This window comes from Oryzias latipes, chromosome 2, assembly GCF_002234675.1.
Source record: "Oryzias latipes chromosome 2, ASM223467v1".
Lineage (NCBI taxonomy): Eukaryota > Metazoa > Chordata > Actinopteri > Beloniformes > Adrianichthyidae > Oryzias > Oryzias latipes.
This window is the reverse complement of record NC_019860.2, coordinates 20,566,274-20,582,313: the sequence shown is the minus strand read 5'-3', so window position 1 is coordinate 20,582,313 and position 16,040 is coordinate 20,566,274. Positions and strand designations below refer to the sequence as shown.

General features: G+C 39.2%; 1 protein-coding gene across 2 annotated transcripts in view; it reads left to right on the top strand.

Annotated features, from left to right (window-relative positions):
- The window catches only part of LOC101171810 (E3 ubiquitin-protein ligase Midline-1), a 73,991-nt gene extending 59,062 nt beyond the window's left edge, over positions 1-14,929 (top strand). For both annotated transcript variants that reach the window (XM_011484944.2, XM_004066587.4), the window contains exons 4-10: positions 3,181-3,288; positions 4,549-4,697; positions 7,040-7,167; positions 8,995-9,138; positions 12,643-12,804; positions 12,896-13,103; positions 13,170-14,929. In XM_011484944.2, the coding sequence (XP_011483246.1) occupies positions 3,181-3,288; positions 4,549-4,697; positions 7,040-7,167; positions 8,995-9,138; positions 12,643-12,804; positions 12,896-13,103; positions 13,170-13,518 (1,248 nt within the window). In that variant the 3' untranslated portion in view covers positions 13,519-14,929. The remainder of the gene's footprint in view (positions 1-3,180; positions 3,289-4,548; positions 4,698-7,039; positions 7,168-8,994; positions 9,139-12,642; positions 12,805-12,895; positions 13,104-13,169) is intronic.
- Positions 14,930-16,040: the final 1,111 nt, after the last annotated feature.

Here is a 16,040-nt window from a genome sequence, read left to right as displayed (position 1 = left end):
ATGCTTTAAAGCATCACTAAATGCATTACAATTGTTTTTTTAAGGCAATAAAGTTTAACTGGCAAACATAAAAATATTTTTAAAAAATGACCACTTACATTTTCCAGTAACTTTTTTGTCCCCAGAAAAAACGATTTCCAACATGTCAGAAATAAATAAACATAAAAAAACGGAAAAACATAGTAAAATAATGTATATGAAGGAACCAACCTGCAGCTCTCCTGCCCTCTGCACTTTAACACCTGAAAGTAATTTACAGGATCACCATGATGCATTCAGGGACCAAAAGAAGTGTAGGAACTATTTTAGCTTTGGTTCAACTTTTTTTAAAACAAACGTAATTGTACACACATTGTTTGGAAAAAAATAGTTGAACCATTGCTTGTAGTTAAGAGGAGCTTTGACCGTTTTTATTTAGACATGTTTCACATAGTTTTGACATCGTCTTTGTTTGTTGTATCATGTAATGCAGTGTTTTTGTGGTCTTTTTTTGTCAAAAACCTCTGAAGGGGGCATCCCTAATCTGTGCACATTTGATCCTTGTTATATAACAGGAAAACTGCTTGATCTCAATTTTTGCAGGAAGAAAATGGAAAAACTTGATTTTCAGAATTGAGTTTTTGGAAAGTTTGAGGTTCATTGTTGAAATATGGTATGATATAATGAAAAATATTTGTAAAAAATGCTAACGGCTATCAGGCGTCGCCACAAAAAATGGTTTTAGGGATAAATTATTAAAGCAAACTGGAAAGACAAAAACAAAAACAATGGCCTCAGACAGCCAAGGGGTTACGCTAATCCAAAACTGTACGACTTCATCAACGCCTGTTGTAGATCATGACATCAATTCCACTTCTGTTTCCTACTGATGGGACAATATATATGCTAGAAAAATGTTTTCTGTTTTTAGGCAACACAAATGCTTGTGTTGCTGGAAAACATCACCAAAGTGACAAACTATTCATCCTTTCCAAACTTGTTCCATGACTTTTTTTGAGACGCAGAACACTTTTCCAGAAGGGAAATGAACCCAGCAGTTGGTTTTTTTTTTTGGCCGTGTTTCAGTTAACACAGACCTGTATTGGTACTTACTTCTCTGCAGTTACATGTGGCCTTGGAAATACTCCCTGCAAACTGCAGCTAAAAAACCAACAACTTTGTATTAGGTGTTGAAAGGGACTCTATGAAGTGGCTACAATGAGGAGTTCCAGACTATAAAGCAGGAGGTGGTTCTGGAACTGGCATGGAACAGCCGCCATAGAGGCTAAACAGACTGTGAAATGTCCACATTTCTACAACCTCAGAGATGGAGGGGTTTCCTCGATGGAAAAGCTCCGTTTACTTTAATCAACTGAACGTTTTCCCAAAACACTCCAATAATCCAATGATTTCTGACTGGGTGGCAATTCCACACTTTTGACTTCAGTTTTTTATTAGTGCTAAATAAAATGATTGGACAAAAGGTTGCATTGAGTTAGTCATTCTCCCTACATTTAGCTCGGCATGTTTGCAGAAGAGTCTCTCCACCTTTCTTTGAATAACACCTCAACTTTACAGTTTTATTGAGAGAAAAAAATGTGATGCGTGACTTAGAGCTTGCTCAAAAAAGAGCAACAGTCCTTTAGTAACTCCATCATCATTTGACTTTTTGATTTGAAGCCAGACGTCTCCATAAATTGGGACAAATTTTAGACTTTGGACCTTACCTTTTTCAAATAAATGGACAATGAGGTGGAAGAAACGCACATGTCTGTGGTTGGAACATTCTAGAGCTGAGGATTCGTCAGAAACACATCCATAAAAGTTAAACGTACTAAAAAACATTTGTCGTATTTGTCTTGGATGTTAACTTCAACCACTTAGGAGACAAAAAAAAGTGACTCAGAGTTGATTGTTTTTTTTTCTGGAGTAACAAGACACCTAGTGGTTGGTTGGTGAACTGCATTGGCTCCAATCTTTAAAAAAAAAAATCTGAATTATGGATGCAAAATGGAATAGAAACAAAGAAACGTTCTATATCTCAAAATGGAAAAAATTGATTTTTTTCATGAGAGCTGAAAAACAACAGATGATAAATGACCAAGAAAACAACATGTATATGGGTCTCCATTAGCAGTAAATGCATGTAGTCACTGTGTTCTGGGGGGGATCCGGTTCAAAATGCCAAAGCCTTTTTGTCCATTTTCTATTAGGTTAGGTTCACTGAAGTCATTTCCTGCCAAGATTAGCCTCCCAGCAAGCTAAAAACACGGATGCAGATTAAGAAAACCAAAGATAAAAAGGTTACAGGAGTGAATCTGTTGTAAATGAAGACTTTCCTTAAGGTGTAGGACTTTCTTCTAATGTTGTTTTAATGTTTTCTGTGAACATTATCTCCTAAATTTGCCACAAAAATATGGATTTGGAAGCTTATATAACATGCTGTTGCAATATTTTACTTTTATTTTTACTGTTGTTGATTTTAAGCAAGAGCCATTTAATTCCAATTCATTCAAACATTTTCCAAATAACCCAGAAAATACATATGTAAATGGGAACAAATTTGGGTTTTTGCACTAACATTGTGTAGATTGGCCAATTTGTAACTCCAATTCTTTTTTGTATTTATTAGATTTAAAGGGCAAATATAAAAACAACAACAACAGCCCCATGCCCATCTCTCAATGCTCTTAGCAACAGCTAAAACATTGGCAGCTTTTGAAGCCAGATGGGCTTTTAATACAGAATAAGAATCAGTAAATAAAATGCAGATTGATGGTAAAAGTTGACAGAAATCAGTTTGGATAAACAACAAAGGGGTAAAAACACACGACCACTTCTATCCCAAAATTGACACACATTGTAACCTTTAACGCTGAAGCTTTATCTCCAGCGTTAACATTCTTTCGACTACAGTAAGTTAACGTAACTCCGGCTGATTCTGAAGCGGGGAAGAGCAGCTTTGCACAGTTATCGATAAAGTCATGTGTTGCATTTCTGCGCCAAGCGTGTGATATTTAGGCGTCGCCGGCCACACCTCTGGTTTCAAGCGCTGTAAACAACACTCACACCATGCTGGCATTGCATTCACATGCAGAATGCTTTCCTTTTGACTGAAGGATGGATGAAAAAGAGCTGTGGTGACCTCGGGTAGGCTCCTCTACCTCCTTCATGATTTGTCTGACCTGGTCTGGATTTCAGGTGAACGCATCCCGTCAGGAGGGCAAGCTCATGGAGGAGTGTGATGTCCTGATTGACATCATTCAACAGAGGAGGCAGATCATTGGCAGCAAGATCAAGGAGGGGAAGGTGAGCTCAACTATTGTTTTTTAACTTCAGTCAACAGTTGTAAGGCTTGAAAATTCCACACAGAAACTCTCCTACCATGAAATTCCTTTAAAAAAAAAAAGGGATTTCTTTGCCATTTTGAGCGAGTCAGTCCTCAGAATTTGGACGAAAGTCGCTAACAATCCACTTTAATGACGGTTAATACTGCTGGCTGCACTAATCCTGCTTTAAATACAGCTATATCAGTTTGAAATATATCAAACCTCTGTTTATATTGATTGCTAACACCATGGAGCCCATCATGAAAGTGGGAACAGATGGCAGGCTGTTCAAAAGTCTGAGGCAAGGACCCCCTTGACGGAATCCGAACAGATCGGGGAGGGGGGGGGGGGGGGTTACACTGGCCAAAAAGTATATCCCAGAGCATATGGAGGGGATGTTTGCTTGATCTGTAAACCCGGATCATTTTTAAGCTGCGTCTAATAAGACTCGGAATGCTGTAGAAAGGCTTTTCGGCTATTAGCACTGCATTAGCGAAGAAAAAACGCCAAATATTTTTTTTCATTTAAACCGATTAGGGGTCCATTTTATAACAAAAAGAAAAAATCTTCCCTGTGACGAATATTTCTGCAGCTTTTGTTGTTTGTTTTTTTCCTCCAGAAGTTGGAGCAGTCATCTGACCCCAATCTAACCGCTGACCTAAATCTGCCTCTTAAAATCTGTGGGTATGGGGAGAGGAAATTAAAGCCAACAGCTCGCAAAGGGGGTTGGGGTGGGGTGAAATCCCAGATTTGAGTGCACCAGAATCCCTGGCATGCTTGACATGTTTGTCTTGTGCTTGTAGAACGGGGATCTTTTTTGCTTCAGCTCCTCAGAAAACTTCCAGAGATGGACAAAACTTTGACTTTTAATAGCATTTGTCGTTCTTTTTGTACGAGATAAAATATAATTTTCCTATATTTAGGATTATTTTGACCGGATTCTTTAAAAATGTAGCAGAAAATCAACAATTTACAATTTCGATTTTGCAAAAAGATTGGAGAAAAGTAAATGTATTGAGACTGTTTTGCCTTTTCTACAAGTGAATAAAACCCAAAGAATGACCAAATACATCAGTCATCCTTCCATCTGATTTGTTCCTTCCTGATTATGTTCTTGCCCCTGGTGACCTCTGACGCTTTAATCCTGCAATATTTAATGCCTCTTTCCTTGAATCCATGATTGCTTTTGCTTTGACTCTTTTCTGAGATGTTTCCCTTTTCTTTGCCCCAATGTTTCCAGGCTCAGAGGCTTCGAAAGCTCGCCCAACAAATTTCCAACTGCAAGCAGTGCATCGAGAGGTCCTCGGCCCTCATCACGCAAGCTGACCAGACGCTGAAGGAAACGGATCACGCTCGCTTCCTGCAGACGGCCAAGAGCATCAACGAGAGGTCAGGGGGCTCGCGTTCTGCCTAAACATGCCCCAAATAACTTAACATTGCACATCCATGTCTGCCTGCAAGGAAGCTCTGCTGAAATAGAAGATGGGAGGCAGTTTTGACAGTCACCAGGAGCTGCAGAGCATTTCATCCTTTATTAATTGAGCTTAATATGACGACCAACTTCAGCCTTGATTTGGTGAAGGTAGTTTTGTTTAGTGTGGTAGCAGCAAAGGGAATTAAAGTACTTGTTATCTTTTAGTCCATCGTCTGTTATGGATTGTGAATTTGGAGTCTCAGCGGAGACCAGTCAAGCAGAGACTTCAAGATCTCCCCGAAATGCTACTCAAACGTCAGCTGAGGGGTGGACTTTGTTCTGCAAATTCAGACCTTCCTCTAGAAGGAAAAGCCTGGACTACCGCCAGTGCTGGCAATATGCTTTACCCAACCAGATGGGCCATTTTAAAGCTAGGAATAGGCTAGTGCAGTGGTCCCCAACCCCTGGGCTGCGGAGCCACTTGGTACCGGCGAGCAAACAAAAGAAAATTAAAATAAAATGCATATAGTACCTGACATTGTTTCCATTTTGTTTATTTTCTGATACTGAAGGAAGTTTTATTTTGGAAAACTATCAGATTCTGTCCAACACATCCTTCTATGACTTAGAAGGATGAAAAGTCTGCATACACACAGGTGCATATGCACATTTAGGGCTTCAGCGTTCAAAACTTTCGCCTTTACCCAACAATAGACTAGTTACGCCGATTTCCGAACTCTACATACAAAAAAGCGAAGCCATTGAATGCACGTTGAAATTTAAGCCAGGCTGAACTTTGACCAATCAGGGGGCTACGATTTGGTAGTGACGTATGAATGGCGTCCTCTTTATTTCACAGAAGTGCCAACTGTTTGAAAATTGATCATGGAGGAAAAATTAGTAATTGTGGTTTGTGCCCGGCTGGAACTAAATGACACCAAGTCTTTCAGATGTTGGAATAAAGCTGTGAAAAAAAAAGCCTTGAGGAAGATTCAAGAGTTTTGCACTGCCTCAACATTTTGCACCACATCTTTTCCAACTGTATGCACCGCCTCAACTGTAGGTGGACATGTGCTAGTATTGGGTACCGACAGTCCAGTGTGAATACCATTTGCTAAACGCGTGGTGTAGATGTAGCATTAGTCTAAACAGAGCTCACAACCTCCTAAATACCTACATTCTCGTAATTCTCATTAGGCAGATCTGAGGGAATCTCTTGGACTGCCAGGAGATATTTGCGTAGTACACCACCTGGACGTACCTCAGAGCCATTGGCATTAAGTCGAGAGTACCTCCACCTAAAGATGGTCAAAAACACCTTGAACAGACATCCTTGTTCATTTTGAAGAAATATGCCAGATGATAGGATTGGTAGAATTTACCAATTATCCAATAAGATCATAAAAAAAACATCTTAAATGACAAAAAGACTTTTGGAGGACACTCGTTTCAACTGCTTGTTTAAGGCTACAGTTGTAAAAGGAGGAAGAATGATTTAAAAAGTGTCTTTTTTGTTTTGAGTCTGTCACAAGAGGAAAATGGAGACATCTTTTAAGAACGAGCTGAATCAAGAGGTCCTAATCCAAATATCTCTTTAGCAAACAGGTCTTTTCTTCCTGGTTCTAATTCAAAGCACATTTTCTCTGCCAAGCTTTGCTTATTACTTCCAGATCGTGTCTAAGAGAGTATAAGTTCAAGGATGGATAAAGGGCAGGGATACTCAGTTTAGCTTAGTCTGTTTAGTTTAGTTTAGCTATTACCTATTGAATTCTATGACTTCATGTCCTTTATGATTGCATGTTTATTAGAAAGCCCATTGAGACGATTATTGTTTTAACATTGGGCTAATGTAAATACAATTGAATTGACATGGGGGAAGTTGTTCCAAGTCTTTGAGGGCTGGTGTCCTGTCCATCAACACCTGATTTGAATCATCATCATCAGCGGATTGATATTGGTCAGCCCTCTTACGGATAACCCAACCAACGTCTCTACTCAAACCCCCTACATATAAGTGGAGCGCTCGAATCGCTGGAGAGATTGATCTGATCTCACTCTAATGGTCCTTAAATCCTTCAACAAATTAAAAACCAACCATTTCAAACTGTTTTTCCAACCTGGCCACTTCGTACTTTACTCCAGACGCCTCCAGCAAGAGCAGAAAATCCCTCCTCCATAAAGCAAGCAAGAGCACAAAAACACTGAACAGCTCTGCTAAACCAAATGTTAAATTCACATAATGAACATGTGTTTCTATGTAACCTCATGACATTTAATCCGTTTTTGGTTTTGATTTTTTTGGGTGTCAACAATCTAGGGTCTCCATGGCAACTGCATCTACCCAAGTACTGATCCCTGAGATTCACCTGACTGACACCTTTGATACTTTCGCGCTGGACTTCACCAGAGAGAAGAAGTTGTTGGAGAACCTGGATTACCTCACTGGTAAGGTTTTATCTCTTTGTGTTACCAGTTAAATTACCCTTTTAGTGCAGCAGATGTTGCCGCGGAGACGAAATGACACATCCTTAAATAACTCTTTGACGGCTTGTGGAATTTCCGTAAAGTATAGTTTCTCTCAAGTGAGAGGTGTCGGGTTATATTTAAAGTTAAAGTTAAAGTAGCGTTTTCTGTCACACACTCAGGTGTGTGAAATTTGTTCTCTGCATTTGACCCATCCCCTGGGGGAGCGGTGAGCTGCAGACACAGCCGCGCTCGGGAACCATTTGGTGGATTAACCCCCCCAAACCAACCCCTTCATGCTGAGTGTCAAGCAGGGAGGCACTGGGACCCATTTTTAGAGTCTTTGGTATGACTCGGCCTGGATTTGGACACCCGGCCTTTCTGTCACAGGGTGGACACTGTACCACAAGGCCACTGAGCTGGTCTTGTGGTACTGCAATTTCGTGATGATTTCTTGAACTGAAAATTGTACAGAGTTCACAACTGTAGTCTATGTTGAAAAGCCACATAAACGATGTGTTCTTCAATTTTGTTCCTTTTTTTTTTCTCACTGTGGAAAATCAACATGTACACCTCAAAGGATTTGTCCTACCTTAATGTTTTTTAAAACTATAATGAAGAGAGTTCCTAAATGTGTAAATAAAATGCATTTGAATGAGGTCGTCGAGGGCTTTTAGAGTGAAGGACCCACATTAGTTCTTTTTACTGTTCAGTTCAGCTGGTTTACGTTGATTGTGTGAACACTTTACAGTAAAGTGTTGCATTACAGCACAAAGCTGCTTTTCTCTGCTTCAGAATCTGTTTGCATTTTGTTAACTGTGTAAACAGTTGAATAGTTAAGAAAATGAAAAAAAAAAACATCACCCCTAGAGCTATAACCTCAGGGTTAAAGGAACAACATTTCTAATCAAATTGCATATGATATCTTATATCTACATATCTTTGTTCCTCCTCAGTTGTGAAATCTAAACGTAGCTGCTCTGTGTTTCACTTCAAACCTGAATTTGTGCCAAAGATAAAGAAACAGACTCCTGTCTGATAATTTTAAAATGCAATTTTCTACCTTCATTTTCTGTCCCACTTGCAATGAAACATTACTTTGTAAATTATGAGGACAGCAGAGATGAAAGCAAACCCAAACAACAAAAAACAGAGAAAAGCCAGTGTGTGTTGTGTGTTTTTGAGGCTCTGTAAAAATGGTTGGCTCATACTTGATCTCTGCGATGGATGAGGTCTTGGCTGGAGGGTCTTTTTACCAAGTGAATCATTCTGAATCACTCCACTATGTGCAGCCACTCATGGCAGAAGGCTCAAGAGTGGGGGAGAGCGACAGACAAAGGAAGAGAGATGAAGTGGCTTTACAATCATTTTAAGCCAAGGATTTGGGTCTTTATTTCTATCCCGCTTCTTTTTTTTTCCAACGAGAAACTGCAGAAACACGAAGATAATCAATTAAACGGGTGTTTCTGCAGAATATACAACAGTAATACCATAAAATAGGTTTAGTCTTAAATCAGTAGCTGACTATAATGGATAATATATTGCCCATTTCATAATGAAGTAACATTTTCTTGATAAAATACCTGTTGTTGTAGCATTGTCCTAATGTAAACATTATTTTTCTTTATTACTTACAAAGTCTAGCCTATTGCCATCCGGGAAAGACCATCTTTAATCAAACTTCTAATGAACCCATAAGGCCATAAATTGAACCAAATGGGCATGTGGAATGCTGATTAGGGTTACTGTTATTGTAATAACTTTTAAGTGTAACAGCAAGATAATGATTATGTGCTTCATTCTTCACAGCTCCGAGTGCTCCATCCATAAGGGAAGAGCTGTGCACGGCGTCGTACGATACCATCAGCGTCCACTGGACATCTGATGATGAGTTTTCCATTGTGTCCTATGAGCTCCAGTACACCATCTTCACAGGACAGTCCAACATTGCCAGTAAGTTTATTTAGCAAAGGATTTTCAAGTAAAAATAAGTGGATATTATGGGTTTGTTCAAGTCGGACAGCAGGTTTGAAATAAAATGATAGGTTTAAGTGTGGAAATGGTGTAAATGTAGGCGTCACATCTGTTTAAACCATACAATCCAGCTGGGTGAATACAAGTTAGGAAGTCTTCTCTCCCTTTAAGAGCCTCAGCTTGAAGGTTTTACGAGTAGTTAGAACAAGAAACTTTTTGGCTTTTTTGGTTAATTTAGTCCATCCAATTGTTTTTTGTTTTAAAACAATGGCAACTGTTTAGTTGGCATCTTTGAACTGATATAAAGTGCAATAGAAAATCAGGAAGGGATTTCCCATAAAAATGTAGTTTCAGTTGTGTAAGTTTTTCAAATATGGAGCCAATTTATAAAGAAAGGCTAAGAGTAAAATATTAATGTTGTCTAAATGATATTAGGGCCACCATGAAAATAATAAATGAATACATTTACGAGAATAAAGTCGTACATTTATGAAATTATATTAACATTTTTTACAAAAATACATTGGTAAACTTAAGAGAAAAAGGTTGTAATTTACATGAATAAAGTCGTACATTTATGGAGAAGAAATTGTAATTTTACAAGGAAAATATAGCCTCCATCCATAATCATCTTCTAAAGTTTTTCGATGTCCCTATCCTTATGAAACAATGTTAAATTGAACTTTATTTTACAGAAAATTCCCTTATCATGGCAGCTCCAAAAACAACAATTGATAGTATATTTACAGCTCACTAGATATCCGATCAAGCAAACAAATAGGTAAAAAGATACATAAGCACTTGTGCAAACTTTGAAGACCTGGTCACACAGATGAGTTGTTCAGTCTGACAGACCTGTGATGACAATCCCTTCTACAGTCGGGGTGTCTGAGTCTGTCGCTACAGGAACTTTGCAGTCTCTTAAATGTTGACACATTGAAAGACTTAGTAATTCCTTATTTGTGGAACCAATGCTGAGGTAACCACTACCAATGTGTCTCTCTGAAAACATGATATTGGTCCTATTTCTGTGGTTTATATGTTCTTGGTAAACAAATTTTTACCTCGTAATTGTATGATTTTCATCTCGTAAATTTCTCAGCCTATAAATTTTGAAATTTTAACTTTATTATCGTAAAATATTGAGTCTTACTCATAATTCTACAAGTTTATTCTTGTAAAATTTTGACTTTTCTCATTGTACGACTTTATTGTAAAAAGACAACTTTTTTTTCTTATTTTGTGACTGTTCTTGTTAAATTATCACTTTCTTTCTCATAACGTGTACGGTTGTTGTTTTTCCTGTTCCATTTTTATTTACATATTGGTGGCTCTAATACTACTTTGTAAAGAATCACAAAAACACTTGGGGCTAAATCCTTACACGCTTATGAATTGTTCTACTCTGAAAGCACCAGTGTCTACCAATGTGCATGTCAACATTTTAGCCACTTCACTTGAGAACCCAGGTCATGGTGGAAGCTTAGAACATCCAATAATGTATTCTTCATGGAAATAAAAGTGTGTAGAACCAACCACACAGGCTAAACAAAGCAAATCTAAAGCTCTACAACTTGGACAATGGTTCATTCCCAACCAGAAGATGGCATTTTTTTCCTTCTCTCACTAAATCATGGCTAGACATGTTAAGGTGCTAGTTCCCAACCCAGATTTACATTTGACTACTAATCATTCATCTAAAACAGAACTCCCAAGAAATGTAGAAGGTATGACTGGAATCAGGGACAAAAGGGTCCTTTGTGAGGTATATTACACACATTTGCAACAAGTCCAATTTACTATTAATAATGTAAACCAATGTTCTTCTGGAATTTTAGGGATTACTAGCTTTTCCATTCTCCAACTCCAATTTCTTCCGGCCCAATCAGGGTCTTCAGCAAACACGTTGGGACCAAATGCGTCATAATTCTAATAAAGGCCCTAAAAAAAGGGAGCTGCTGGACTGCGGTTTAGTGTCTCTAAAGCTTGAAAGGTCATTAGACTTCTGTCCCCATGCAAAGGGAAAGACTTTCCTAGAGAGGGTTAAAACTGCAATCCCCCTACTCTTTCAAAAATTGTTATTTTTAAAGAGTGGCGCCAACATCCCAATTTGACAATCCATGTGAAGTTTTAAAGATGATGGATCCTTGAGGGTCTTCAGAAGAAAAACTGGAAAGAAAGTGCCTCTTCTACCGCAGTTTTGTCAAATAAGGAAACTTTGTTTAAAACAAAATGGGTGTGGCCCAAGATTCCCAGCATTCAAAAACATGTTTTAAGAAATCCTAACCACATTCCAGAGTATGTTTATCATCAACAACCCTTTAACGGATATGTCATCCAATCCGGTACGTGCTAGACCAACAGGTGTAGGATTGAGATTGAAGATGAGTTTGGGCAGCTGGCAGCCAGAAAACACGTTAGCATCTCAGACGCACACTGAGTGACACAGTGTCTTGTAACATAATGACAGACACGCACAGATACACACACCTTCTCAAACACACACACATACCCTGGAAAAACGTGGGCACACCAGACTGAGCGAGCACCGGCTACAGAGAGGAAAATGAGGTCAAGGCACCTGAAGACAAGCTCCTCTGCTCCCTGTAAATCAAACTGCCTTTTCTCTTTCATACTCTCTTTTTTGATGTCTCTCTTTCAAAGATCTAAACACGTGTCTGCTCAAGTCTGCTTTCCTTTCATTCTTTTCTCACTTCCTTTTGTCAGTTTTACAATTTTCTTGAGCCTCTTTGTATTGAAATTCTGCCACCTTCACAAAGTCATACCGACTGATGCTGACTTTTAATTTCTTAGGTGCCTGCAGCACAATAGGCACTAACATTTATCACAACATGACACTTTATTTTTGTTCTCCTGTCAAATTCTCTTTTCTACAAGACGCAGAGATGTTCTTTCTTTTCGTCAGTTTATAATCACTAATGACAGAGGTGCTGCTGTCGGCATCCGAGTCGAGTGAAAGACGCTTCCCCAAGGAGCCGTTCCGATTAATCACTATGCAAGAAGCAGACAACAAACAACATTAATGCAATAAAAAATAAATTAAAAAACTAAAACAACATCCTTTGCCCATGAGCATAATTACTCCCTACAGCCTTGTAAACCGATGTTGAAGGCAAATGAAACAAAGGCGAATTCATGTCTTAATTTTCCCTTGAACTGAAATTAAAGGCTTTTCCGTAAAGTAGTATCCCAACTATTTGAAATATTCCATCTGAAAGGGGTTCTGTACCGGTTTAAATGGGCCTATAAACATGATCTAGCTTATGATGTGTCCTAATTAGGCTATAATGACACTGGTAAAGTCTATAAATCGACTGAAATGGAGGAATGTTTTTTTTATAATCACACAATGTTTGCATTTAATCTTCTCATTATAGATCTATTTCTTCTAAGGCCTTTCTTTTTCACCCAGAATTAAACATTTGTATTGTAACTTCTCACTTTGTTCTATTTTTGTTACAGGTCTTTGTAACTCGCTAGACAGTTGGATGATCGTTCCCAACATCAAACAGAACCAGTACACAGTGCACGGCCTCCAAAGCGGCACCAAGTACGTCTTTGTCGTCAAGGCCATAAACCAAGCAGGAAGCAGGAGCAGTGAACCGGGAACGCTGAAGACCAACAGTAAGAAAGCTGAGGCTAAACTATAAGTTTCTGTACTCTTTGAATGTTCTATCCAAGGTTCTAATGACAGAAAAATGTGTTTAAAAACCAGGTCAACCGTTTAAACTGGACCCCAAATCTGCACACAAGAAGCTGAAGGTGTCACACGATAACCTGACAGTGGAGCGAGATGAAACCACATCTAAGAAGGGCCACAGCCAAGACCGGTTTTCCAGCCAGAGCAGCTACGGTGTGGTGGGGAACGTCTTTATTGACAGCGGGCGTCACTACTGGGAGGCTCTTATTGGTGGAAGCACATGGTAAGAGTCAATGGTAACAACTGAGCTAGGGTTCCAGACAAGTTACAATTCTGCTCTTCTTTGCAGGTACGCTATTGGCATTGCCTACAAATCAGCCCCCAAGCACGAATGGATTGGCAAGAACCAGGCCTCTTGGGTACTCTGCCGCTGCAACAACTCCTGGGTGGTCCGCCACAACAGCAAGGAGCTGGCCATCGAGCCCTCGCCCCATCTGCGACGGGTCGGGGTCCTTTTGGATTACGATGCCGGATACGTCACCTTCTACGATGCTGTGGGCTCCCAGCACCTGCACACCTTCCACATCTCCTTCATCCAGCCTGTGTGCCCTGTGTTTAACGTGTGGAATAAGTGTCTGACCATTCTCACCGGCCTACCCATCCCTGACCACCTAGAAGGACTAGAACCCAGCAACTGAAAGCTACACAGTTGCACCAGCATACGGTCACTTTCCTAAAGTTGTATCGGACAAGAGTTGAGTTTTATGATGTATACCCTCATCTACTCCAATTCCACAATCTCAGTCTTGTACGATGCACCTTTGCACCTAGAGGCAGCGATAAACCTGGGGAGAGTAGCACTCTTCTGTGAATCTGGACTCATCTGTTGCTGATTCCTTCCTGTGTCTTAATTAAGCCTAATTTAATAACCACCAACAGAGAGACAGGCTGTAGTGGGATAAATCAGCATTTGTACGAAAGTTAACTTGTGCAGCTTTGACTGTGTTGGAAGCTTCCAACAACCAGTTAGCTTGGATTTCCTGATGCTGCTTATTGTACACTCTCCACGGCAACCCAACGTCTGATGACGGGGACACTTCAGGACGAACGAAATTCCTCATCTAAAGCACTTTGAGCATTTAAGGAAGGAGGAGGCAAGCCACAAATCAATAAATAATCTACACTGTTTTACATCTTTCAATTAGCTTCTGCCTTTTTTTTTTTGCTTCACAGACAGATTTGCAAATCAACTGTAGTTTCTGGCAAAAGCAGAAGGACAAATGTATATTTTGTAAATTTGGTGCATCCCTCCCTATTTTTTCCCCATTTGGCCATTAAGAAGGAACCAAAGCCATGGCTCTTCACATAAATGTTCATCTATACTAAATAAATGCTGAATTATTTTTGAAAAAAAACGAAAGAGGATACAGTTAATATGAAAAGCAGGTTTTCCTTCCATGTAGACCTTCTTTGTGGACACTGTTAACACTTTATTGATGGTTTTTTTGTAACCTGGAAGTACTTTAGTGCAATTTAAATGCATTGACGGTGGGAAAGTGATGAGTTCTGTTTGACTTATTGTGTTGATTTAGTTTTTGCTCTTCAAGTGTGATGCATTAAATGTGACTTGCTCTTGTAGCCCGAGAGACCGTCACAAGGAGGAAAGGTTTGTTTTTTTACTAACTTAAATACCGTTCTTTACATTAGCTCATAACAAATTTAGATTGAAATGTATTTTCCGAATTTAAAATAAAACCCAAAGACACAAAGCCAGTCTTCCTTTATTCTATAAATGATGACCTTTAATATTTAATAAAAGGCACTCTTTGGTGTAAATATATAAATTTGAGTCTATTTTTCAATCAAATTTTGTCACCTGATCTGATTTAATAAAGGACAAACGACGTCTTCTTTGATTCCTTTTGCAAAACTGTGGCTTTTCTTGTATCTGGTGCCAGTATGTAGTGCTTAAATTAATGTCTCCATTTCAACTAAATGACCATGGTGTTGTTTTTTCTCATCCGTCCTTTTGGAAAACAGGATATGAGGAATTTCCTCGCAGATGTTGGGTATAAATGTCGGAGAATAAAAGTTCCTTTTCACTTCAAACTATTGTCCTTTTGTGCTTTAATTCAAGAACATCGGGAGCAGATCTCATCTGAAAATGGGAGGTTTGGGGAGAAGTATATTATTTTTTTGACTCGCAGCGAAGGTCAAACTCTGAGGGGAAGGTCAAGCAGTGGAAGGCAGACTTGATAACTCTGACATTTTGATGGAAGCAAAGGAATCTGTGTTTTTGGAGGCAAAGCCGTCCTTTAGTTCTGCTTTAATTCATCGTTTTATGTCAACAATCTCTTTCGCTCCTAATTTAATGATGCAGCAATCTTCCCTGCACTCCAACACAGTTCACCGTCTAAATTTCCTGTGGAAAGAGGAAGTCATTCAGTTTATCACACGGACTTCCTACAGACACCAGAAGCTTTTCCTGTTTTTTTATTTTTTTTTAGGAGTATTGTTCTTGGACTCAATGGGATTCATCGTTAGAGAGCTTTGCTACTGAGCTCACCAAAGCTTGGCGTCTCGTTCACACGGTTCACTGGTGCGAGCCGAGAGGAGTTTAATCAACATCCAACAAATATTGGACGTGTTTGTTTCACCTGCTGCATAAAAGATGGGCCTAAACTACTGTCAAATCTCAACGAACATCTTAAAACCAGTCAAAGGCAAAAGAAAAGCAAATCATTGAATTTTTAAATAGAGTCGAGTCACTGTTAATCTATGTTCCATGAATGCCAAGCTATCTACAAATATTTTTAAAAACGGCTAGCTCATTTATTTATAGGATTTATGTGTGTGGAACATATAAATGTATCACATGTGGAATTAAAACAAGGGTGTCCACCCTTAGATTTCCAGGTTGTGGGCTGAGATCCATGGTCGCGTAACACCAAAGCCTCTAAAAGTGGGACCCAAAGTCTACCTGATGGCTGGCAGCATTACCACGTTGGATTGGGGGAGTTAAACCACCAAATGGTTGTCAGGTCTGTCTGCAGCTCCCTAAAGAATGAATGGGACAAATGCAGAGAATGAATTTCACACACACAGGTGTGGGACAACTACTGGGACAGACAGAAAAAAAAAACTAGCCGATGTTGAACTTGTAGAGTTCATATTTGTTTCTTTTCATGCAGACATGGAAGACACTGTTATGCTACGTACT